The 25,918-nt window shown below is 41.5% G+C and overlaps 1 protein-coding gene across 1 annotated transcript; it reads left to right on the top strand.

Moving 5' to 3' along the window:
• Window positions 1-4,828: 4,828 nt before the first annotated feature.
• Window positions 4,829-25,047, top strand: ZKSCAN1 (zinc finger with KRAB and SCAN domains 1). The gene is made up of 6 exons (XM_028145766.2): window positions 4,829-5,068; window positions 15,249-15,766; window positions 16,141-16,294; window positions 18,928-19,019; window positions 19,296-19,422; window positions 21,764-25,047. The coding sequence occupies exons 2-6, from the start codon at window positions 15,341-15,343 to the stop codon at window positions 22,654-22,656; spliced, it is 1,692 nt and encodes a 563-aa protein (XP_028001567.2). The 5' UTR covers window positions 4,829-5,068; window positions 15,249-15,340; the 3' UTR covers window positions 22,657-25,047.
• Window positions 25,048-25,918: the final 871 nt, after the last annotated feature.

Here is a 25,918-nt window from a genome sequence, read left to right as displayed (position 1 = left end):
CTTACCTGCCTTCCACTCATTTCACAAGGAATCACTGAGGGCCACACTTCTCCAGCTTATCCCACTGGAATAAAATCCACATCTTGTCTATAAAACAGTACCTAAACATCTTTGTCCTTTGTACTCTGCTGGAGCTTCATTCTAGTGTTTCAAGATTTAATGATTAAGCCTGTTTTTTTCCCAACCATACCATCTATAATTTTTCAAACTTACATGTCTTAAATATATATCTCCTGGACTTCTACTTCTGGCCATATGGCAGACAAGATGATCAAAGAAACCTTCTCCATACAGCGCACTGAAAAATTATGAATTCCATGCAAAAGGCATCATTTTTTTAATGCATGAAAGAGCTGATAGGAAAGTAAGGGAACTCTTTGGACACCAGAAATGACAAGAAAGCACTGATTCAGAAGAATAAACACAGAGAGAGACTTTTCCCTAAAGTGTCTGCTCTTTAATAGACCACACATGTCTGGGACAGAGACAAAGTTGGGGATCTGAGACCTCTGCCTAAAGCTTGGGACCTCAAAGCACAGCACTCTGAAGGGTGAATAGAAATAAAATTCACGCCAAGGATGAAGACTATGGGGATATGTGGCCTTGGAAAATTCCTAACCAAAGCCATCCTCACAAAGGTTTGGGGTCTGAAATCATGCTATCTGAGTGACCCAGAAGATCTCTAGCTTTTAGAATTTAGTTTATAGTGACCCTGACTTATTAATGTTCCTCAGTACAAGACTGAATCAAACACAGATTCTTACTATAAACCCAGGGCTCAACTGGCTCCCACAGAGAACCCTGAGGAACTCACAACGAAAAGTCACTAGACACATGAGGAAACACCCCAAGGTCCCTAGTGCCTGTGCTGGTGACACATTCAGGGTATGTCCCTTCATTATTAACTCCACCGGCTTCCACAACATGGAAGTTAAGCTTGGCAGCCCAGTTTCTAGAGTGCCTTTCAGAAACTTGTATTTGTTCAGGGCAGTCTGCCAGTCCTTAAGCACAGTGTCTATTTGTCATAGTAAATCATTATATTTAGTGGTACTTTCAACACTTTTACCTTTGAGTTCTTTCAGAACTCTTGGGTAGATACCACCAGATCTCATTAGCTGAGCTTGTTTGCCATAGGTCTAGGACAGTGGTCGGCAAACTCTTTAGTCAACAGAGCCAAATATCAACAGTACAACGATTGAAATTTCTTTTGAGAGCCAAATTTTTTAAACTTAAACTATATAGGTAGGTACATTGTTATTAACTTAATTAGGGTACTCCTAAGCTGGCCTTTGCTAAATACTCAAGGGGCCAAAGAGCCGCATGTGGCTCGAGAGCCGCAGTTTGCCAACCACTGGTCTAGGACATTGGGGTGACCAGCACTCTTTCAGATAGCCCCTCTGACTATTTGTGGGAACAGCAATCTCATTTCTTGGAATCTATTCTTAGGAAAGAATCAGAGATGTCTTTAATGATTATGATATCCTCATAGCACCATAGAAACTGTCTTTATTATTTATGTATTTCTTTTTCCCCGTATAGATGGAAGCTCTATTATTTCCTCTCCTAATTAAGATTAAAAAAATAACAATAATGATAGGTAACATGCATTGAGTGTTTACTGTGTGTATAAAGTGCACTTTGCTATGCACTTTATACACATTACATCATTTAATTCTCACAAAGACTTTATGAGGTCAAGATAATTATCACCATTATCAATAATTATTAATTATAATTTTACAGATGAAGAAAAGGCTTTAAGAGGTTATTTAAAAAGCCTTCAGTTCAACTGTTGTGGCTCAGTGGTTGAGCACTGTCCTATGAGCCTGGAGGTCATGGTTCAATTCCTAGTCAGGGCACATGCCCAGGTTGTGGGCTCATTGTCCATTGGGGGGCCTGCAGGAGGCAGCCAATCAATGATTCTCTCTCATCATTGATGTTTCTATCTCTTTCTCCATCTCCCTTCCTCTCTGCAATTATGCATCATTTCACTTTGCATTTTGGTGACTCACACACTGGTCACTATAAACTTCTTGTAGACCAGTGCAATGTCACTTTTGTATCCTTCAAAATCAAGCACAATCCCTGATACATAATAGGTGATAATGCTATCCTCATAGCACCATAGAAACTGTCTTACAAATAAGTAAATAAGTTATGCCATAATTTTGATGTGATCCAATAAGTATATTTGAAGGATATCAAATATCAAGGCCAATGAAGGATGTTTGCCACCCTTCTGGTGTAAGTAACTTTGCTGCAGGATGAGGATAAGAATTAAACCTCTTTGGGGAAGAAATATGATAATATGTATTTTTTAAAGTTCATACCTATTAACTCAGTAACGACAATAGTCAGAATCTGTCCTAATAAGCCAAATATATTTGTACAAAAATATTCATTTAAATATTTCATAAAATAGCCAAACTTTAGAAGTATTCTACATGTCTAGAAATAGAAGAATTATTAAATACTTAATGGTATAGCTGCTCAATGGACTATTATATGGCTATTAAAATGCTAGCTAACCAATCTGTGTTGCAAAATTTAAGATGTTAATGATACGTTAGTAAGCATTTTTAAGTAGTACATATGATTTTCACGTCAATCACATCGGGTTTTTCCAGGTGGCAAGGAACAAAGTCAGATTATTTTGCTGGTTTTTAAAAAATATATATTTTATTGATTTTTTTAGAGAGGAAGGAAGAGGGATAGAGAGTTAGAAACATCGATCAGCTGCCTCCTGCACACCCCCCACTGGGGATGTGCCCGCAACCAAGGTACATGCCCTTGACTGGAATTGAACCTGGGACCTTTCAGTCTGCAGGCCGACGCTCTATCCACTGAGCCAAACCAGTCAGGGCCTTTGCTGGTTTATGCTAAGGACACACAGGGAAGATGAGGAGACAGGGCATAATGGTATCTGCAGCAAAGTCAAACAATGCAGGGAATAAACATTCTTTGGGGCCTGAAGGTTATTCACGCTGTCACTCCATTATGCTCTGCTGTGCCATGTGCTGCACCTGTCTTTGTGACTATAGATCAGTTTGTTTTCTCTCAATGCTCTGCTTACTAATGACTTCCATGGCTTCGTGGCTTCTGTCAACTAATGGCTTCTGCTAACTGGTTTCTGCTTGCCTCCAGTTTTCTGTGTGTCTCACAGTTAAACAGCCCAAAGAAAGGGGATCTATTGTTCCATTAGTCCGAGCTCTCAAGCGAGGCCACCTCTGTAGTTCCAAAGGTTAGCATTCCATATGTAATTGTGCTTCCATCAGGTGCCCAAACCTAATCCAATCAGCTTTTGTCCAAAAAGTGGTCATATAGCATGAATGTGGTAGTTACTTCAAGCATACCAGCCACCTATCCAATACAACTATAGTTTTGAACCATGTCTAAAATAATAAGTTCAAAATATATAGCATATCTATGAAGATAGATAGAAAAGGGATAAAATTAAAGCCATCATACTCGGGTTAGGGTGGAGGGATTACAGCAGATTACTATCTTTCTCCATTTTTGAAATTTTCATTTAATGATACTGTAATTGCTTTTTAGTTTTCAAGTATTTTTTAGAAAATAATCTCCCCCAAGCAATTTCAGTCATGCCACCAAGCTTCTGAGTTTAGCCTCTCCATGAACTCATCTTGGAACGGGTAGAGCAAAGTCACAACCATTAAAGCCGTGGTCGCCCTTGCACATAAAGTGGAGCAACTTCTGCCAGGTAAAGGTGAAGGCCATAGTTATAGGTTGTAGAAGTATCTTGAAGGCAAAAGTGTTATTACTATGAAAACTCATTTTAAACTGCTATAATAGCATAGGCCACATAAACAAAACACAGAACCTTACAACTAATGAAGTATGGTAGCAACCATACCTAGGTAAAAACTGCTGTTTGAATTTTAACCCTGCTATTCTGGCTTCTGCACGCACTTACTTGCTTAAACGATAGGGATTGAGACCTGGAAACTCACCCCACATCACAAAGGTTATTTTCCTGTGCCTGTGGACCAGAACCACAGGAGATTGATTCCCACTGACTCAGTAGCTCCAGGAGTAGAAACTGTAGATAACCTTTAGAGATTACTGACTCCGCTTGGTTCTGCTTCTGTAAAAACTTGCTTTCGCAGGATAGGGCCACATTCCAATGTCCAGCAAGATGTGGCTGGGAACGACCCTGTGGGTTATTCCCAGCATTTAGAATTTAGAATTTAGAACAAAGGAAAATTTTTGTGGTTTAGACCTTTAAAAGGACTGCCTACACCTGGAACGGCCAGTGTGGACTGCACCTGCGTGGGGTGGTCTCGCCGCCGTCGCTGGCCAGCTCAATGAACCCTTGCCTGCTTTTTTTAATCCATGTGCAGCCTCCGGTGGTCTTATTCTGACTCCAGGGTTCGACCCCACAACACTAACTTGGTTGTGGAAAGACCTTTGTCCACCCGCCAAGTATTTGAAAATACCACCTACTCAATTGGCAGACATCTCCAGGGGCCACGAGAAGCTACCACGGCAGTTCTGTGAAACCAGCCACCCCTGGCTTCCCTTTGATCTTCTGTCAACATCCTTGTTTCAGTTCCTCTGCCACAGACATACAATTACTGATTATTATTGCTTGATAATAACTGTAATTATTACTAGGACTACTCGAGATGGAAGAAAGGAGAAACCGAATTTTCATATGAGGTGGTATCTGAGCTGAACAATCTGTTTATATTTCATAAAGCTTGAACCCCCCTCTCGTCGGTCTCCAGCTTTAACTCGGGGCGCACAAGCTGATGGCAGGAAACTCCAAGCTGGATGCTTGACCCCCCCATCGGAGACCAGGCGTGGGGCCCAGCTACCCGGGGAACCAAGTAGCAAAATCCTCCCGCGCTCCTAGAGAGGACCCGGAAGCTCAGCGCAATCCCGGAAGACGAGGTACTGACACACTTCCGGCCTTTGTGACTCATTGTGTCTGTGTCGAAGCGTCGGGAGGGCCTAGGTCCTTGTGCAGCGCCCTTCGGCCGGTCTGAGCCCCAGAGGCGGCTCCCCTTTCTCTCCCAGCGCCCCAAGGCCGCTCCCGGGGCTCACGGTGAGACTTGGGCCGGCCTCTGTGGCGGGCGGGCGGGGCCGCAGGGGGGTGTGCGTGAGGGTGGGCTCCGCAGCTGCGGCCCGGGGTCCCCTCCAGGCGGCCCTGCCGGAAGGTAAAGAGTTCCCGTCCCCTCCCCAGGCCCGGCCTCAGGATGTGCCGCCCCCCCCCCAGGAACCCGCCCTACCCTCGGGTCCAGGCGGGGAGGGGGCGATACGCTGGTGGCCCGGGGTGCTCGGGGACTGGGGAGAAGCCGACTGCGGACCCTTTCGGGGCCCCTCGCCCACCGTGTCTACCTGGTCGTTTGACGTTTCGGAGAACAGGGTCGCGAGCGAACCCACTACTCCAGTCTGATTTTTCTGCTCTCCGTCCGTCGTCATTTGCTTTTGAGTCCAGTGGGATTTTTTTTTCCCCGGGGTCCTTCAGGACCTTAAGAGGAAAAATGCGGAAGGCCGAGAAATGGGCACGTTTTGAAGTGCAGCATACATGTTTCCAGATCACCGCTTCTCCTCACCCACCCCTCCCCTGGACGGTGATTAGAGAGTAGGTGAAGCTTAGTCAGGGTGGGTCAAGAAGTGATTCGACTGTAGTCGAGGTGATCTACATCCCACTCTCTTTCAGCTTTATGGAATATTTTGATGGCTTTAGAAATAAGCTGTCAGGAAGAGTAGGTGTATTTTTCGGTTCTGGGAAGCTACCCTGCTTGACTTGGCGTGAGTGAGAGTGAAGAGAATTTGTGGAAGTTTCACCGTGTCATTAGAAGACTGATTACCTGAGTGACCTTGGATGAGACATTTCGCCAACTCTCAGTTTTGTCATTAATAAAATTAACTAGGTTTTCTTAAAAGATTCTTCCAATTTTGAAATTTCATTTAGTGGGTGTAGTTGAAAAAATTCAGCTACAGTTCACCCTGACTGCGCTCTCCCTTCTCCTCCCCTCCCCTCCCCTCCCTGCAATGCCTCCAGTACACAATACCATACTTTCATTATAGAGAGTGGCTGTTACATGGCCTGAGACCAAAGAAAGCATTTCTTGTACAGGCCAGTGCTAGGCAGATTTGGAGTGGTCAATAAATACTTGTTGAATTGAGTTTGTGGAGAATTAATTGTAACCCGATCAACAAAGCTCTGTGACTGTATGTGTTGGCCAAATGAAGTAGCTTTATTGCATAGGGAACCGAGGTTTTTCCAAGTTGTATTGACTTTGAATTGCTATGCAATATTCTTGTTCATTATTTCAGGCAGTTTTCACCAATCTTAAAATACAAACTAGCGCCCTAGCCGGTTTGGCTCAGTGGATAGAGCCTCGGCCTGTGGACTGAAAGGTCCCAGGTTCAATTCCGGTCAAGGGCATGTACCTTGGTTGCGGGCACATCCCCAGTGGGGGGTGTGCAGGAGGCAGCTGATCGATGTTTCTCACTTTCTGTCCCTCTCCCTTCCTCTCTGTAAATGGTCAATAAAATATATTTTTAAAAAATACAAACTAGCTACTTAATAGCATAGGCTTTTGCTTATTCTCTACTTGATTTAAGCATTTAGATTTTTTCTAACTTTATTTTACATCTAAATACACAGTGTTAAGTCTTACCTTTTCATTCAGAGGTAGTATCACTGTTCTTTGTGTAGCTAGCTGTCTTTTAAAGGTGCCTTTTTTTATACTTTAAACGATTTATAGCTGTTTTAAAAAATGAGAGCAGAGCAGTTTGTTTAAACTTTGATGACTACAATACACCTTGAAAAAATAATGGCCTGTTTAAAAAGTAACCTGTGGAATAAAGTGAACTTGTAACTCCAAGCCCTTTTTGTAAGAAAAACGTTTGTATTTATCCTTGGTGAGAACTAGTTGCTGGGGGTAATCTTATCTAAATCGGATAGAATGTCAGAATGTTCGTCAGCTCAGACGGACCCCAGAGGAAGTATTCTCCTCCGGGTTCCCACCTTCCCCCAATTTGACAGATAAGGATACTGAATGCCAGAGAGGTTAAATAACTCAGGGATGGATAACCTATTTGTGAGAGACTAGAATTCAGGTGTTTCAACCTGTGCTGCTTTCACTATGGGGTTTCTCCCATTGCTTAATCTTTTAAGTAGGCTGAAAATTGGAAAGTATAAGTTACATCTCTTAAGTTTATTGGAAAAAGTTAAAATACTTCTCTAGTGTCTACTAAATGCCAGACACTCTTTTAAGTGTTTTACATATGTTAACTCATTTAATCCTCACAACTCTATGAAGCAAATACTGTTTTATCCCCACTATACAAGTGAAGAAACACACATAGATTAATTTGCTTAAAATCATCAGCTGGTAGAGCAATTTCATGAAACTGTTCCAAGTAGCCAATTTGAGGATAACATTTAATTGTGTATGAATGGGCAAAAAAAAAAATAGTAATGTAAATTCAATGAAGTATATTTTTAAAAACTAATGCTTGCAAGGAATCTTACTAAGTGGTCTAATAGGTACATAGAAGCCTACCCTTAACATTAGTCCAGCCAAAACCGGTTTGGCTCAGTGGATAGAGTGTCAGCCTGCGGACTGAAAGGTCCCAGGTTCGATTCCGGTTAAGGGCATGTACATTGGTTGTGGGCACATCCCCGGTGGGGGGTGTGCAGGAGGCAGCTGGTCGATGTTTCTCTCTCATCGATGTTTCTAGTTCTCTATCCCTCTTCCTTCCTCTCTGTAAAAAATCAATAAAATATATTTAAAAAAACACACATTAGTCCAGTTGAGGAGAGAAGGTGTAAAAAATTACAGAAATAGAAACAGCGCCAGGTAGTTTAGAGGAGAAAAGCTATGTGCTCACATCATTTGGGGAAACTAAAATAAAACCCATCCTTTTGCTGTTGTGACTTCTCTCTTGTCCAGAATAGGAGTAGAAAAATGGGAGATAGCGGAGAGGAACTGTTGAAATTGGGGGAAGAGGGAATGGAATGTGCCTATGCCAGTGACGGGCAACCTTCTGAGCTTGGTGTGTCAAACTTCGCCAAAAAACTGAGCATAACTCAGGTAGTGTGTCACTTTGGGGAAAAAACATTATTTCGCAAATGTTTCATCCTCAGGAGCAGCAAATGTTTCATCCTCGGCATGCGGCCGCCTCAGCGGCCGTGTGTCATCAGAAATGGCTACGCGTGTCAGTGCTGACACGCGTGTCATAGGTTCACCATCATTGGCCTATGCCCTTATGTCTGTCCCTTTAGGTCTCACTTCTTCAGTGTATCTTCCTATTAAGTCCCACTGACTCAGAGTATCCTACTCTTTAAAACTCTGGCCTAGATATGAATACAAATCAAGATTCCTTCCTTTATTCTTATGGCTAAGACAGTATAGAACTTTCATAAAAAGATTGCTGATTGCTAGGCTAGTTCTGCTCAATTACCCTGTTGAAGGCCCTACCCACTTGATTTTAGATAATTCCTATTTACATATTCTGTGTCTCCTTAGTTGCACAGCTCTCTAGTGAGAACTGGGTGTCAGATAAAGCCCATTCCTGAGTGGTCATCCTTCATAGCCACCTTCAGAATCTGTATGTGCACAGAAGCCCTTCCTCACCCCACATGTTGGGACAGAGTGAGTTTGGTATGATGATTAGAGTTGTTTGTTTTGTTTTTATATACATTTATATTGATTTCAGAGGAGAGAGAAATAGTAACATCAATGATGAGAGAGAGTCATTGATCAGCTGCCTCCTGCATGCTCCCTACTGGGGATCGAGCCTGCAACCAAGGCATGTGCCCTTGACTGGAATCAAACCTGGGACCCTTCAGTCAGCAGGCTGATGCTCTATCCACTGAGCCAGACTGGCTAGGTCTGATGGTTAGAGTTTGAACTGAGGAGTCCCACAGACCTAATTTCAAATCCTGGTTCTCCCTTTCCAATTGCTGTGTGACCTTGGGTATGTTATTTAACAGTAGTTGCCCGGCCAGCATGGCTGTGGTTGAGCCTGGACCTATGAACCAGGAGGTTACTGGTTTGATTCTCAGTCAGGGCACATGCCCAGGTTGCACGCTCGATCCCCAGTAGGGGGCATGCAGGAGGCAGCTGATCAGTGATTCTCATCATTGATGTTTCTGTCTCTCCCTCTCTAAAATCAATAAAATATATATTTAAAAAAACAGCAATAAACCTTAATTTTGTCATAAAGTGAGATGATAATTGTACCCCCCTCCTAAGATTGTTGTATGAAATGCTTAATATAATACCTAGTACCTAGAAAGCACTCAATAAATATTGGCTCTTACTATTAACGCCTACGAGAGGCTTCTTGAATTGAACAGCTAAGAGGGGAAGGGGCATTTTAGCTTAGATCTGATGATAAGTAGGCATTGAGTATGATGTGAGGAGAAGATGGCAATCAAATTACAAGGCATATTTAGGAAAGACTGAATAAACTCATTTTGCTAGACGGAAAAGTTTCATGCAGGAGAGGGGGAGAAATGGTTAGGAAATGAAGCTTATTAAGAGGAAACTAGGATCAGGTACTCGGAATTGTTGACTGCAAGCCTATAGAGTTTTAGGAAGAATAATCCGGAGGGTAAGGAGGTGGGGGGATCATTGGGAGAAAATGAAGTCAGTGAACCAAAGAGAGGAAGCTGGGTTTCATGGAACTAAGAATTGCTTCCCCTGTTGCTTGGAGACTGAATGCATGTAAGAAGAGAGGAGTCAAGCAAGGTGAGATTCTGAGCCCGAGTGATTGAGGTATTAGTGGAATATATGATCACTAATTGCCACCAAAGACAGTATGAAGATGGCAGGGGGAGCTGTAATAGCTTGAGTAGTTCTTATTTCTTCTATTCAGCTTAACAGAATTCAACTCTGCCAGGTGCTCAAGGAGATGAGTACATAGAAGACAAGACTCCCTCTCCTGAGGAGCTTAAATTTTAGTTGGGAAGTGGAGATAGGAACTGCAACCCAAATGATAATACAAGGAGAAAATAATGAAGTGCCTTGAATAGGAACAAAGAAAGTACTAAGGATGTTCAAAGGAGGAAGATATTTAATTTGGAATGTCAGGAGACATTATACATCTTGCAAGGTGCATAAAAATTTGACCAATAAAGTTGATAGGGTAGGAAATTAAAAATCACGCCTTGTGCTTAGGGGACATTAATGGGCCAGAGGCTGAAATATAGGGAATCACTACTAAGAAAAGTAGTAAGGTAAGAATAGAAAAGTATAATGTGGCATATTGTTTGAATGCTAAACTGACTAATTGAGGGGAAGGAGGTAATAATCAGAAGCATACTCTGGCAGTACTGTGTTGGTCTTTGTATGTTCAAATTGGAACTAGAGAAACTGTATGGGGCTATGGCACTAGAGTAGGTAGAAGATATAGAGCTTGAATCAGGATGGTGGAAAATAATTGTAAGAGATATAGCAGGAAGATATTCATTCTTTGGACTTTTCAGAATAAAAAGAAAGAAACTAAGGCTTACAGGAATTATTTATCCTTCAGTTGGGTTAAGCTAGCCAAAGGGATGATCTCTTGAACTACTTACTCTCTGCCTTTTCCTATAGCAGTCTTTAGGGGTCTTTGCTATTCTGATGCCCCCAGTTCCCAGCGGGGTGGGCCTCTTCCTGGAAGCTGCCTTGTTAATGCATCAGTTAAGTTACTTTTCAGGGCTCAATTGCACTCCTGCTGAAACCTCCTTAGAACAGTTGGCACATTCTACTTTGTACTGTAATTATTTCTGTAAAAAGAGGAATAGTGCTTCTCATCCTTCCATTCTCCTCAGTCTAACAGAACACCTTGAATATTGAGAATAGGCAGGAATGTTTAGGAAACTGAGTAATTGTAGCTCTAAGGACTTTATTGGGAAAACTGCTTTGAAGTTGAAAAACAAAATATTTACCACAGCAAGGAGGGTGAGGTACAGAACAGGTCTGAAGGAATCAAAGGGAAGGGTTATAAGAATGGAAGGTTTACAATAGGACTTTTTACTACCGTATTTTCCGGCGTATAAGACGAACCCCAACTTTTCCAGTTAAAATACAGAGTTTGGGATATACTCGCCGTATAAGACTACCCCTCTTCCAATACACACCAAATAAAAATTAAAAAACAGATTTGATTTCAATATGGTAATTTTAATTCAAATGCTTATGACATGCAGGTACTTAGCAGGAAAACTGTCACTTATAAACATAAGGCTGTTTGTCATCAAACATGTAAACATATAACAGTGCAAGTGGATTAAACTTTTCCTAATTCACTCTAAAGCTGAAAGGAAGGATAAGACAATAAACCCATGGGAGCTGCCATGCTGTTCGTTTTCTAAGTTGTCAACCAAACTGCAACTGATGATGATAGGAGGAAGATAACAAACAATAGAGAGAGAGCAAGTGCCGGGCAAGTCCCTGGCGAGTTAGCAATGCCGCTTCACTGCAGTCCTCAGGAGCGAGATCGGAGAGGCAGAGAAGGAGGTACGGTAATAGGATACAAGGGCGGGCCAGATGGGTGAAAGGGGCGTGTTTTTCTGGGCACAGCTCTATCTCTTTTTTCCATACCCTGGGCATCCTGGATGCCTGCAGCTTGCTCCACCCTTCACTTACACCTTCCCGGTGAGGCGCCCCCTCACCTTGTCATCGGGACCTCGTTAAGTCACTTCCTTCCACGAATCCTAGTGAGTGGATTTTCTTCTACCGTACTTGTACAGCGCCACCCTTGCTGCTTTCATACGATCACTGCATACGGTGGTGGGGAGCTCAAAACCGCACTCCATTCATTTCAATGGAGCCGGATGGAGACCGTATGCAGCACAAGAAGGAGCCGACCAGTGACACTTGCGGTCTCCATCCGGCTCCATTGAAATGAATGGAGTGCGGCCATTTTTGAGCTCCCCTCACCGTATGAGGTGACCGCAGATTCTCCAGTCCGGCTCAGAAGTTTCAGCACCCGCCCTATAAGACGACACCTGGCATATAAGACAACCCCCGACTTTTGAGAAGATTTTCCTGGGTTAAAACGTCGTCTTATATGCCGGAAAATACGGTAGTTTAATGTCATTGGAGAAATGACTTAGTTCCCCCACTTCCTTTAAATAGAAAGCCTCTTTTAATGTAATATTCTTTTTTCTTCTTCTTGTAATATTCTTTACTGTTATTATAGACTGCTAGTTTAATAAGGATTTCTGTTTTTCACTAAGGACAAAAAAATGAGATAGAAACACTAATCTTGTGATCTCAGATTAAAATCATGTTCTTTGTGATTAAAGCATTCATCTCCAAACTTTTATGATCACACATTCCTAGCAATTAAAAACTAAAAATTATATACATGTACTATTATACCAATATTTTGTATAATTAAAAATACTTTAAATAGTGCTCTTTAAAAATAACTTTTGGGCCCGAACCGGTTTGGCTCAGTGGATAGAGTTCAGCCTGCAGACTGAAAGGTCCCAGGTTCAATTCCGGTCAAGGGCATGTACCTTGGTTGCATGCACATCCCCAGTAGGAGGTGTGCAGGAGGCAACTGATCAGTGTTTCTCTCTCATCAATGTTTCTAGCTCTCTATCCCTCTCTCTTTCTCTCTGTAAAAAATCAATAAAATATATTTTTAAAAAATAATAACTTTGGGGCTTTAGATGTACCTTTGCTACCAAAATTACTAATAATTTTGTAATGAGAGCCATATAATTAAAAATGCTTCATTAGTTTTCAACTCTTGGCTTAAATAATTGTGATACAGAAATTGGATGCTCTGTCTCTAAAACTTGAATTTGATGCTCTGTCTCTAAAACTTGAATTTGAGGCTTAATTATGATGGTTGTAGAGGTGAAAAAGATACTTCACAAAGATTTGTCATTTCAGATGGAAGAAACACCTTGTCAACTGACTGTTTAGTAATATACCCACCAACCATGCTAAATTTTTGTTGTTGAAATTCAGCTAGTACTTTTCCATTTTCCATGACTTAAATCACCTGTTCTTGCAAACTAATCAAAAGGTTTTTTATATTTTTAACAAACAGGCTTAAGACCCACTAAAATTCCTCATTTGGGAGATTTTTAAACAGATTAGAAAATATTTCCAAGTTTTTTAAATGACTAGGTAATAAGGATAATTAGTCATTTTTGGCTGTTAAAATTACATAACAATGTATGTTTTCCAGCATACAGATATCCTCATAATAGTTCTTTCTTTACATCTTTTTTTTTTTTAAGCAGCTGTTTTCTCACTGATTGGTTAACTCCTTGATTTAGATCGACATTGTTTTTTGGGGTTATTTTTGCTTCTACTACTTTCTTTTTATTGTTTAAAGTATTACACATAATAGTACATATATCTCCTTTTTTCCCTCCATTGACTTTCCCCCAGCTTTCCCTACCCCCAGTCGCATGCCCTCATCCCACCCCCCCAGTGTCTTGTGTCCATTGGTTGTGCTTATATGCATGCATGTAAGTCCTTCAGTTGATCTCTTTCCCCCCCCCCCCGCCCCGCTCCCTAATACTCCCCACCCTTCCTGCTGTAATTCAACCGTCTGTTCAATGCTTTACTGCCTCTGTATCTATCTTTTTGTTCATCAGGTTATAGTGTGTGTGTTTTTTAATACTTTTATTGATTTGATAGAGAAAGGAGAGGGAGAGGGAGAGAAACATCAATGATGAGAGAGAACCATCAAATCGATTGATTGGCTGCCTCCTGCGTGCCCCCGACTGGAATCGAACCCGGGACCCTTCAGTCCGAAGGCCGATGCTCCATCCACTGAGCCAAACCAGCCAGGGCGTGTTCTTTATTTTCCATAAATGAGTGAGATCATGTGGTATTTGACATTGGTTTTTACCTCATCTAGCTGAGTAAAACTTTGCTCTAAATAGAAACTTCAGCTGTGCCATTTTCTTGTTTATGTGTGTTTGCATCATTAGTATTTATCATAATTGTAGTTTCTCTGTAAGAATCTTTAAGGCTGCTTGTTTCTCTTTTTGATATATAATTGACATATAACATCATATTAGTTTCAAATGAACAACATAAAGACTCAATATTTGTGTTTATTGTGAAATGACCACCACAGTAAGTCTAGTTAACATCTGTTCACCATAATTAAACAAAATTTTTATTGTAATGAGGATTTTTAAGATCTACTCTCACCAACTTTCAAATATCCAATACAGTATTACTAACTGTAGTCATCGTGCTGTACATTACACCCCCAGTTCTGGTTATTTAATTTATAACCAGAACTTTGCACTATTTGACCTCTTCACACACTTCCCAAGTCCATGCTTGTCTCTTAAGCTAGATAAAATAATTGATGCTTGTCTCTTAAGCTAGATAAAATAATCCATTATTGTCTCTTAAGCTAGATAAAATAATCCATTATTCTACAAACTGATGTCAGGTAAACTGGGAAAAATCACAATACCTAGAAGTGAACAAGTAAATGAGGGCACTTTAGCAGCCCTCTGTTGGCGGGAAGGAGGCTCCCACTCTGACCACACAGTACCCCCAAAAAACAACAGAAATACTTGGATGGTAGATTAGCAGTTCTAGGGCTTCAGACTTGGTGTGACTGTTGACTCCACTAGGTAGGTAGCTACTGCTGAGCAAATTATTTAAATTACCTAAGTGTGAGCCATGTCATCTATAAAATGGTACTAGCAGTTGTGCCTACCTGGTAGGGTTGCTGAGGGATGATATAAGATAGTGTGTGGCCCAGCCAACGTGGCTCAGTGGTTGAGCATCAACCTATGAACCAGGAGGTCATGGTTCGAATCCCGGTCAGGGTGCATGCCTGGGTTTCGGACTCGATCCTCAGTGTGGGGCGTGCAGGAGGCAGCCAATCAATGATTCTCTCTCATCCTTGATGTTTCTATCTCTCTCCCTCTCCCTTCTTCTCTGAAATCAACAAAAATGAAAAAAGATTATGTGTGTACTGCTTGAAGTCTCTTGCCTGCACCCTGCTGACATTCAGCTCTCACTGGGTTAAGCACTGTAAAGGCATGATGTCATAACCTGCTGTTCTCTTGGAGATAAGGTGCTTAGACTCAGGCAAACACCCTAAGGGTGGAATTTGCCCATTGGAGGCAAACCTTAATGTATAAAGTGGTGGTCAAAATAGTGTGGCTCTGGAGGCTTTTTCCCCCTTTACTATTCATTGGCATTCTTGGTGCCTTGAATGAAGTGTTGGTAGCACAGGTCACTTTTCATAAAGATGCTAATCACTTTTTTTTAATACTTCAGGAATCATACAGAAACAGATATCAGAGAACATTTCCAAGGACAAAAAGAAGAGGACAGACTTTATTTGGATCAAGTCAGTTCTCTGAACCTGAATGATGACTGCTGAATCAAGGGAAGCTACTGGTCTGTCCCCCCAGGCTGCCCAAGAGAAGGATGGTATCGTAATAGTGAAGGTAGAAGAGGAAGATGAGGAAGAACACATGTGGGGGCAGGATTCCAGCCTGCAGGAGACTCCTCCTCCTGACCCAGAGATCTTCCGCCAACGTTTCAGGCACTTCTGTTATCAGAACACTTTTGGGCCTCGAGAGGCTCTGAGTCGACTGAAGGAACTTTGTCATCAGTGGCTTCGACCAGAGATAAACACCAAGGAGCAGATTCTGGAGCTGCTGGTGCTAGAGCAGTTCCTTTCCATCCTGCCCAAGGAGCTTCAAGCCTGGCTGCAGGAATACCGTCCCGATAGTGGGGAGGAGGCTGTGACCCTTCTGGAAGATTTGGAGCTTGATTTATCAGGACAGCAGGTGAGAAGAGGTGAAACTTATGTGTGAGCAACACATGGACTTTGAGACTGGAGCAAAGAGAAAGTTACTAATTTAAAGCTAATATTAGTAGTACTAGTATTAGACTAGTATTAGTATTAATATATAAGATACTACTTATATAATATATATAATAGCTACATATATAATGTTATGTATATAAAATAAACTAATATACAAGCTACTAATATAAGCTAGTTTAGTAGTCTGTAGTGATTATTCTCCCTCTTTTGCTTGAATATTAAAAAGTATTCTGGCCTTTTCTCCTTCTTCCTGGTATACTTATGTTCTTTTTGCTCATTTAAAGTACTCGTTAAAAAGTGATTTACCCTCAAGTCTAACCTCTTTGTTCTCAGGTCCCAGGTCAAGTGCATGGACCTGAGATGCTCGCAAGGGGGATGGTGCCTCTGGATCCTATTCAGGAGTCCTCAAGCTTTGACCTTCATCATGAGGCCACCCAGTCCCATTTCAAGCATTCATCTCGGAAACCCCGCCTCTTACAATCACGGGGTAAGAAACAAGGTTTCTTATGGGGAAAAGAAGCAAACTATTCAGATGGGTGTGCCCCTTCTCTGTTGCTAAGTGCCTGTAATAAAGAAGCATGTTTGTTTTTATTATTATACACTAGTGGCCCGGTGCACGAAATTCGTGCACGGGGCGGGGGGAGGTTTCCTCAGCCTGGCCTGCACCCTCTCCAATCTGGGACCCCTCGAAGGATGTCCTACTACGGGTTTACAGGGATCAGGCCTAAACCGACAGTCAGACATCTCTCTCACAATCCGGGACTGCTGGCTCCAGCTGCTCACCTGCCTGCCTGCCTGCCTGCCTGATTGCCCCTAACCACTCTGCCTGCCCCCCGCCGCTGGCCTTCTCGCCCTCAACTGCTCCCACCGCCAGCCTGATCACCCCCAACTGCCCCCCGTGCCAGCCTGCTCACCCCCAACTCCCCCCCTGCTGGCCTGCTCGCCCCCACTTTCCCTCCCCACTGGCCTGTTCACCCCCAACTGCCCCCCCTTCTTGCCTGCTCACTCCAAACTGCCCCCCCCGCACTGTCCTGATCACCTCCAACTGACCCCCACTGATGGCCTGCTCACCCCCAACTGGCCCCCCTGCTGGTCTGCTTACCCCCAACGGCCCCTGCTGTCCCATCCTGGCCTGATCACCCCCCCGGTGACCCAAGATGCCAGCCCCTCCTTTTTTTCTTTTTCTTTTCTTTTTTTTTTTTTCAGCGCCTCCTTGAGCGGAGGCCAGGACCGGCTGGAAGCAAGTATCTAGAATTTATTTATCTTCTGTAATTGAAACTTTGTAGCCTTGAGCAGAGGCCAGGGCCGGCCGGGGCGGGCAGGAAGCTAGGCTTCCTCCATCTCCAGGGCAACCCAAGCCTCCTGCTTGCTCCAGCTCCGTGGCCAGCCGACATCTTGGTTGGGTTAATTTGCATACTCTCTCCTGATTGGCTGGTGGGCATGGCTTGTGGGTATGGTGGAGTGATGGTTAATTTGCATGTTTCTCTTTTATTAGTGTAGATTATTGTCATTACTAAATATTAGGGGAAATACAATTTACAGACCAATTCTAAGAGTTAAATAATGTTACTAGGGAAGTAGATGAAATGTGCATAATGAACTTGGGTAGATATTACATTGTTTCTTGAATTGTTAGCATTCTGATGTCTAACAGATTTTTTTTTTTTTTTTTTTACTGGAAAGTGCTGGAAAGAGATGATATACTTTCAGCCTGATTTTGAAACACTGTAGTACATCATAAATTACTTTATAAAGAATCAATTTAAAAATTCATTTTATTTAAAAAGTGTATAAAATATTGTATACATTACTCTTTCTAGGTTACTTTCAGAATTTTCAAACAATAGGAAAAGATGGAAAAAATTTATTTTTGGTGGAGAAACATGAGGAAAAGCATCATTTCAGGGTCATACAAATAAAAATTATTTTAATTATTAGAGCTTAAGTCTTTTCTATGCATTCTGGAGGGTAGCCAGCATTCATATGCTGGAGAAATCGGTATAAACCAATACACTGTGATGTTTAACCCACCACTGTCCACCTATGACCTTCTAGGGTATATAAGGTCTCCACACTATACAAGGGGTGAAATCAGGAAATTGAAGAGGGTATTCATGATTTTAAGTACCAAATCAACTTCAAGATACCAGAGTAACAATGTTAGAGACCCTGGTATATACAGTTGTTACTTAGTAAATAGTTCTTTAACAAATTGAGGCATATGCATTTTTTTTCTCAATTTCTTCTTTGTGCTCCTATCTTCCAGAGTGTTTTCTAGCTCCTGGAAGGCTATAGTGCTAGTTATTCAATCTGTTATACATTTTGCTTTAGCTTATTTTATTATTGTACTGCCTGAAAATAAGTTTAATAATTCAGTTTCAAATTCACTTCTCTACTATTACTTGGCAAAGGGGGATTTTAATATTGCAGTTGCCCAGGTTGCGGGCTCCATCCCCAGTGTGGGATGTGCAGGAGGCAGCCAATCAATGATTCTCTTTCATCATTGATGTTTCTATCTCTCTCCCCCTTTCCCTTCCTCCCTGAAATTAATAAAAATATATTTTTTTTAAAAGAAAAAAATAAGAGACATCAATGATGAGAGAGAATTGTTGATCAGTTGCCTCCTACACACCCACACTGGGGACCAAGCCCAAAACTTAGACATGTGCCCTGACCAGAAATCAAACCGTGACCTCCAGGTTCATAACTTGACACTCAACCACTGAGCCATGCCGGCTGGTGGAGAAAATGAAATTTTGAGCTAGGCTTGAATCATGGGCTAAATGTTATTCAGTTCTGTAGCTGAGAGTAGGAACCTGTATTCTAGCTCTGGCTCTGACATTCTTAATTGTGTGACTTTAGACAAGTTATTTGACCTCTCAGGGCCTCAGTTTCCCCTTCTTTAAAACATAGGGGCTGGACCAGGTTATTTTAAGGATCCTTTTACATTTACTCCTTATCCTGCTTAAGAATAGAAGTCTTGAGAAAACAGAAGTCATGCTTTTTCTTTTTTAATTCTCTATTCGGTAGTTGAACATTGAGCATGCAGGTGCAGGAAAAAGAGAGCCCTGGGCCCAGAGCAGAGCTGGTTTTACTCATAGCTCCTTTTTCCTCCCTCAGCTCTCCCTGCCACCCACGTTCCTGCCCCTCATCACGAGGGGAGTCCCAGAGACCAAACAATGGCTTCTGCACTATTCACGGCAGATTCCCAGGTGAGCCAGGGGCCCCTCTACCCTCCTCTGAGACCCTCATATCTGCCTCTCTTCCTGGAGATCTTATAACAGTCTCCACCCAGGACACTCAATTCTTGATGTCCTGCCCACAGAGTAGACCCACTCACCCCTCAATCCACCAGAGCCTGGCGTGGTCACCTTTTCTTTCCCAGTGCCCTGTAGGTTTGTAGTCAACTCTGTCCCTAACTCCAGGTTTGGGTAGTGGGTTTATCCCTGAGCTTTGGGGGAACTGAGTGTGGGGATCTCATATTTCAGGCAATGGTGAAGATCGAGGACATGGCTGTGTCCCTCATCCTGGAGGAATGGGGATGCCAGAACCTGGCTCGGAGGAATCTCAATAGGGACAACAGGCAGGAGAATTATGGGAACGTGTTTTCCCAGGGTAAGAATGATGCAGGATTATTGTCTGATAAGATTGTTTTACCTCTCTTTGTTAGTTGTGGGATCTCTGACATGTTCATTTGAGTATTGACAAGGATTTAGAGACTACTGGGCCCATTTCTTCAGACCAGGTAGAGAATGGGAACATTTGTGTTCCTTTAACTCCAAAGCCTGGTACTGTGACTGACTCCCTGATTACAAGTATATATATTTTTATTTATTTATTTATTTATTTATTTATTTATTTATTTTACCTCGACGTTGTTTTGCTGTTTGAAATCAGAAATATTCTTGTGTTCTGGGTCCTCACTTCTTCCACCACTTTGTTACCGGGGAGGATATTGCTCCATCCCCTGTGGGTTACAATTTAGGTGCCTCTATTGGGGGAGCATCTGTATTTTCTAGTGTAGAGGGCAAGTGAGAACTGATCATTGGTTCTAATCCTAACTTGAGACCATGTTCCTAAACCTACCAAGCAAGCATCCTTCTGTGGGCTTTCTGTCTTCTTCATCCTGTGAACCATGCTCTGTGACAGCTTTGCATAATTCTATGAACTTACATCTATACCTCCCTTTTGATCACGGTTCCCAATTTCCAAACCTAATAGTAATCTATGAAGAACTCTGGTCCCTAGGTATAGAGCAGGGGTGGGGAACCGTTTTTCTGCCAAGGGCCATTTGGATGTTTATAACATCATTTGCAGGCCATACAAAATTATCAACTTAAAAATTAGCCTGCTATATTTGGTCAAACATTTCATTAACTCACCCCTAATGCCTTGGCAGGGCCAGACCACATGATTTTCCAGGCCTTCGATGGCCCACAGGTTGGACGTTTTCTACTCCTAGTGTATAGTACAGGCAAAGAAGTTCTAAAGCTTCAGTCATAGAAGACAAAGAGGCACAGCTGACATACATTCCCATTTGTCTCTGCTAGATGTCAGCCCCTGAGAGAGAGTACTGCAGAGGAGCTTTCAAATAAGTCCTCTCATAGGAAGTCCACCGTGAGGCTTCTGCCCAATGAGGGCAAATGAAGGGAAACTTCATAAAGAAAGGATGTTACTATGAAACCTAAACTTTTGCTTTGAACCATAGGTAAAAATGGGTTTATGGTTTCTTGGTACTTATTCTTTGGATTAGATGAAAATTAAGGCAAAGAACTGGTCCATGTTTATAAGATGGGTATTACCTATTCCAAGATAACTTTTTTTAAAAATTGGGTTCAATTCAGATAGTCGAGGACCTTGGCTTGGAATTCAAAAGAAGTAGTTAATTTCTTCTTTTTTATGATTGGTTTAGTATTTATGGCAATTTCTTCACTAAAGTCAAAGGTTAACTATTATTCAGCTCTCTCAGGAGTTGCATTCAAGGGCCTGTCTGGGATAGTACAGACCTTCTTGGACAAGTTTCTTAAGGCCAAATAAAAAAGAGAGTTGGGAAACATATAAACATATATAAAATATATCTTTATTGAGCAATTTTTAATCTCTACTTAGATTGAATATAGCAGTCTACAATAAGAAGATTCCAGTGTCTTAATATGCTGATTGCTAAAGTGAGAGGATTAGCCCTGCATTAATAAAATTTTGTTGTCTTCTGGTGTCTCCTTCATGGGTATCTCTGGAATTGTTTTCATTCTTTTCTATTCTCTTTGAAGGTTTTAATTATGTTTACCAGTGCCCCAACCAACTTCTTCACCTTCATCTCTGTCAGCCCTATGCTGTTCTCCCTGAAGGAGAGAAACTATTTCCTGTGTCTGAAGGTCCTTATAACCTGCCAAGTTCAGAGTTCCTTATTTTGCCCATTAACCATCTCCTTGTTGATAAAAAAAATTCACAGAATTGAGATGTTTTCACTTCCCTTTATTAATGATATTCCTTTATTTCTGCTAATACCACTTATTTTCTAGGAAAGACCTGACCATTCTCTTTTTAAGCTCATAAATTCTTATATTAGAAACAGAATGTGATTTTTTTCATGTATAAGAGTTTCTTCAAATTATCAGGTGACCAAATAATAGAACTGTGAATTGTTAATGTCTTATGTTCTTTATTCTTCATCCCTTCCCCCCTTCACTGGTTCTGTCCCTCTGTTCATCCCCCAGTAGATCTGTTCACTCCCATCCTCTCTATACACTTCCTTTGTTGTCCTTTCCACTCTTCCTGCACTTCTGTTTCCCAATTCTGTTCCATGTTTTCTATATTTTTTCTTCTATTTAATCTTTGATTAATATTGTGGGGTCATTTTGCAGGTATGTAGGAGCTTCCTGAAAAACTGTCATTTGATTAACCTATAGATTAAAAAGAAAAAGGTGTTATTTGTATTTTCTATTTATTGTGTCAGGTTGTGAAAGCAGGAATGAGAATGAGGAGTCGACTTCCAAGGCTGAAATCACAAAAGACTCAGCATCACGTGGGGAGACAAGAGGAAGAATCCAGAAAGATTTGGGAGAAAAACGTGAACAGCAGGGCAGAACAGCAGAAAGGCAGCAGAAGACTCCTGAGGAGAAAGCTGGAAAAGAAAAGAAAGATTCAGGTCCAGCTACAGCCAAGGAAAAAAAAACAACCACAGGAGAGAGAGGACCCAGGGAGAAGGGTAAAGGATTGGGAAGAAGCTTCAGCCTGAGTTCAAACTTTAACACCACTGAAGAAGTTCCGACAGGAACAAAGTCTCATAGATGTGATGAATGTGGTAAATGCTTCACAAGGAGTTCAAGCCTTATTCGCCATAAAATCATCCACACTGGAGAAAAGCCCTATGAATGCAGTGAGTGTGGGAAAGCCTTCAGTCTGAACTCAAACCTTGTCCTGCATCAGAGAATCCACACGGGGGAGAAACCTCATGAATGTAATGAGTGCGGCAAAGCCTTCAGTCATAGTTCAAATCTCATTCTGCATCAGCGAATTCACTCTGGAGAGAAACCTTATGAATGTAACGAGTGTGGGAAGGCCTTCAGCCAGAGCTCAGACCTTACAAAACATCAGAGAATCCACACGGGAGAGAAACCCTATGAATGTAGCGAATGTGGAAAAGCTTTCAACCGAAACTCATACCTTATTTTGCATCGGCGAATTCACACCCGAGAAAAGCCCTATAAGTGCACTAAGTGTGGCAAGGCCTTCACCCGGAGCTCGACCCTCACTCTGCATCACAGAATCCATACCAGAGAGCGAGACACTGAGTACACCACAGCTTCTCTTGATGCGTTTGGAGCATTCCTGAAAAGCTGTGTGTAAAGTAAGAATTTGCTGACAAGCCATTTCCCCCTTTTGTTTCTAAATTTATTTCAGAGATGTGTGCTCATGGAAGGGAATAAACATCCTCAACAGACTTAAACACACACACCCACACACTTTTTAAGGATCCTTATAGTTAGATTAGCAGTGTTCTACCTTTGCATAGTCTGTGGGCATATAATTCTTCCATACAGCCCCTGTAGAGAAAAACTAGTCATGAATAAGCCACATGATATTTCCTTATGAGATAAAAGCACACACAGCAAAATGTCATGCTTTTCAGTAATGAGGATACCTTTAAGGCGCTATTGGACTCTCAGCAACTATGATACAGAATTGAAAGATTAAAATTGGCTCTCTAAAAATGATACTTAGGTTAAAAGCTGCTTGCTGCAAACAAGCCCTGGTTGGCCAACATCATGCTGTACCTTATTTCTCAAAAAGAGAGGGATAGTTAAAACAAAAACTACATTGGGACATGCTGCTTGAACTAGTTATATATATAAGATATATATGAACACTGGTAGCCTACCAAAGCTATAGAAATCTAGGACTGTGCTGATGAGTATCAAACCAAAGATTTCTATCTCTTCCTGAAAGAGAGGGTATGTGCACCAGTCTCCAGTTCCAAAGGACTGCCACAAATGTAGATGGTTTTATCCTCATCACTGAGATAAATTCTACTGAAATGGCAACGATTCAAATACTTCTCTCCCTTCTGGAAGAAATCCCTAAAGCACTAATCACACTCTGAAATGCATTTCTCCATAAGTTAGCACTTGATTATATACCGTCTTGTGATCCTTCATTGTTTCATGTATGAAATTTTTAATCACCCACCTTCCCCCCCAAAAAAAGAGATGCTTTGACAAGGGATATATTTATATCCTTACAGCACTGGGCACAGTGCTGAACACAGAAGAAGCACTCATTATGCCTGACTTCTGACAGGACTTTTGCACTTACGAGAAAGCCCTGTGAATCCTGAGTACCTGAAATACAGTAGCCTGGCCAGCTTTTGAAGAGGACATGCAGAGCCTGAGGCATGCTAAAGCTCCAGGGTCTTATGCTATTTTTGTCCTAAACAAAAGAAAGGCACCATTGAGCCACCTGCATAGACTTTCTAAACATGGATCAGTGAGTAAATACCATGGAATGTCAGAAATGACTCCACTATCCCATCTTAAGAAACAGACAAAAACTTACTAAGGCCATGTTTTGACATCTTTTTATGACAAAGATCTTAGCCAGAATTTTCTTCAGTCAGCTGCTGAACAACTTGATGATTTGGGCACTTTCTGAATCATTTGTAACTTTAAATAATAGTTCAGACTACATATTTTTTGTTGCTTTTCAGAAAAAGGAAGATGTAGGAAGCATTTTCTCCCACACTTTCCAGAAACTTCACAAAAAGCATTTGATATCATTAGCTGGCCATTACTAAATGTATTAGTTGCTCTGAGAAGTTTACCAACTTGCTAAGATTTGGTTGGTTGTATCAGAGTTGTACTACACAGTGTCTTTTCTCTTTCTCATCACTAAAGACTGAGGTGGGGTTATAAAATTTGGATCTTTTCTATCATCTGTGCAAGAAGATGCAATTGGCTGCCTGGAAGCCAATGCCAGAGACTTTTCAGATACACATACAAGAAACCCAAGTGTCGGGGGCTACATAGGTAGTCATCAGGGACTCAGGTAGAGATGACTGCTCATGAGAGCATGCAAAAGATTGTAGACAGCTCTGCAGAAACCTATGACACAAAATAAGAACACACCTGAAGACTGTCCTCATAACAGGAGACCCCCAATAGAGATTGAGATTTTCCATCAAGAAACAAAACTAAGACTCATCATTTTGCTGATCAACAACTTGAGTCCATGAGACAGCATGGCTTTTTGGGGAGCCAATGAGGTGGGGGCAGTTATGGCCTCAGCTCCAGACCAAACTAAAATCTGCACAGCAGTAATTCTTTCACCTCTCTATAACTTGGACCAACCACAGTTTCTCTATAGTTTCTAAGCAGTTTCATCAGTGTTGCCTGGGAAACTTCAAAGAAGTCAGCAGGTGACCAGAATATTTCTATCCATTCAATTTAAGAAAAATAGAAAAGATACTCCAGAAACATATACCTAAGGAACGTTTTATAGTAAAGTGAAAGTAGAAGAAATGCTTCTAGAATTTTCTTCACAATGAACCACAGTGATGGTTGCATAGAAAACCGCTGGTGCTTTTGAGCAAAGACTTGCTGCTGGGAAGCAACTGAAAGCAGTGAGCTGCTTACCTCCAGATACTGATCAAAGCACTGACTACTCTTAAGAGGAAAAGAACTTCGGTTGGTTCTTCATTGGCTTTTTTTTAGCCGGAACTACATGCTGACATAGCTCAGCCATCTTTTTTTTTTTTTTTTTTTTTAATGAAAGTTAAAATAACCTGTGCCCCCACATGTAATTCCCATTTTTCTGGGACATTGTACTATGTGGGCTAGCCACTGCGGTTGCTTCAGATCTTCAGCAGATGCACTCCTTGAAGCAGCTACTTGAAGATGTTTCCTAAAGAAAACAGGCTTCAGCTGTTGATTAAAATCATTTGCATTGCATTTATCACCTGCTCAAAGCAAATTATAATTGGCTTATGGTCAAAAAGGCTTACAACATCTAATAAGTGTTCAGGATAGTCATTCAAAGTTCTTGACTGGGTGAAGCCTGTTAATAGTTTAAACAGTAGCATGTAAGTTGACCTAATGGAAGTTTTTGAAGGGCTTCTTAAAACAATACCTTAACTTTGCCAGGAAAAGAAGTAAAGTTCTTCAAGTCGTGGGGTATTTGTTTCTACTCTGGCCTGGCAGGCAAGGCGAAAGCCTGAGAATAGAGATGTATGAGGCATCTTGTTGAATGCACTTAGTATTTTATTAAAGGCATAAAAGTGAAACTATGCTAAATATGTACAGAGAGGTTAATATGTTTGTTATGTGAGACAATTCATATCTTACGTACATCAGAGAATTCATTCCAGAAGGAAACCTCTTGAATGTGATAATATGGCAAAGCCTATAATCACATTTCAGCCCTTAGCATCAGAAAGCTTACACTGTAAATAAACTTTATTAATATTATATGTGAGGAAACCTTTCATGTATAGCACTCGTTGCTTTGGACAGAAAATGAATTCCATCGGTATGTTCCAGTTGTAATGAATTTCAGAAACACTGCAGAGGACACTCAATCTTAACTCCAGAGGATCCACAAGAAAAAAATGTGGGGA

The sequence above is a fragment of the Eptesicus fuscus genome, chromosome 4, assembly GCF_027574615.1.
Source record: "Eptesicus fuscus isolate TK198812 chromosome 4, DD_ASM_mEF_20220401, whole genome shotgun sequence".
Classification (NCBI taxonomy): Eukaryota; Metazoa; Chordata; class Mammalia; order Chiroptera; family Vespertilionidae; genus Eptesicus; species Eptesicus fuscus.
This window is presented reverse-complemented; position numbering and strand designations above follow the sequence as displayed.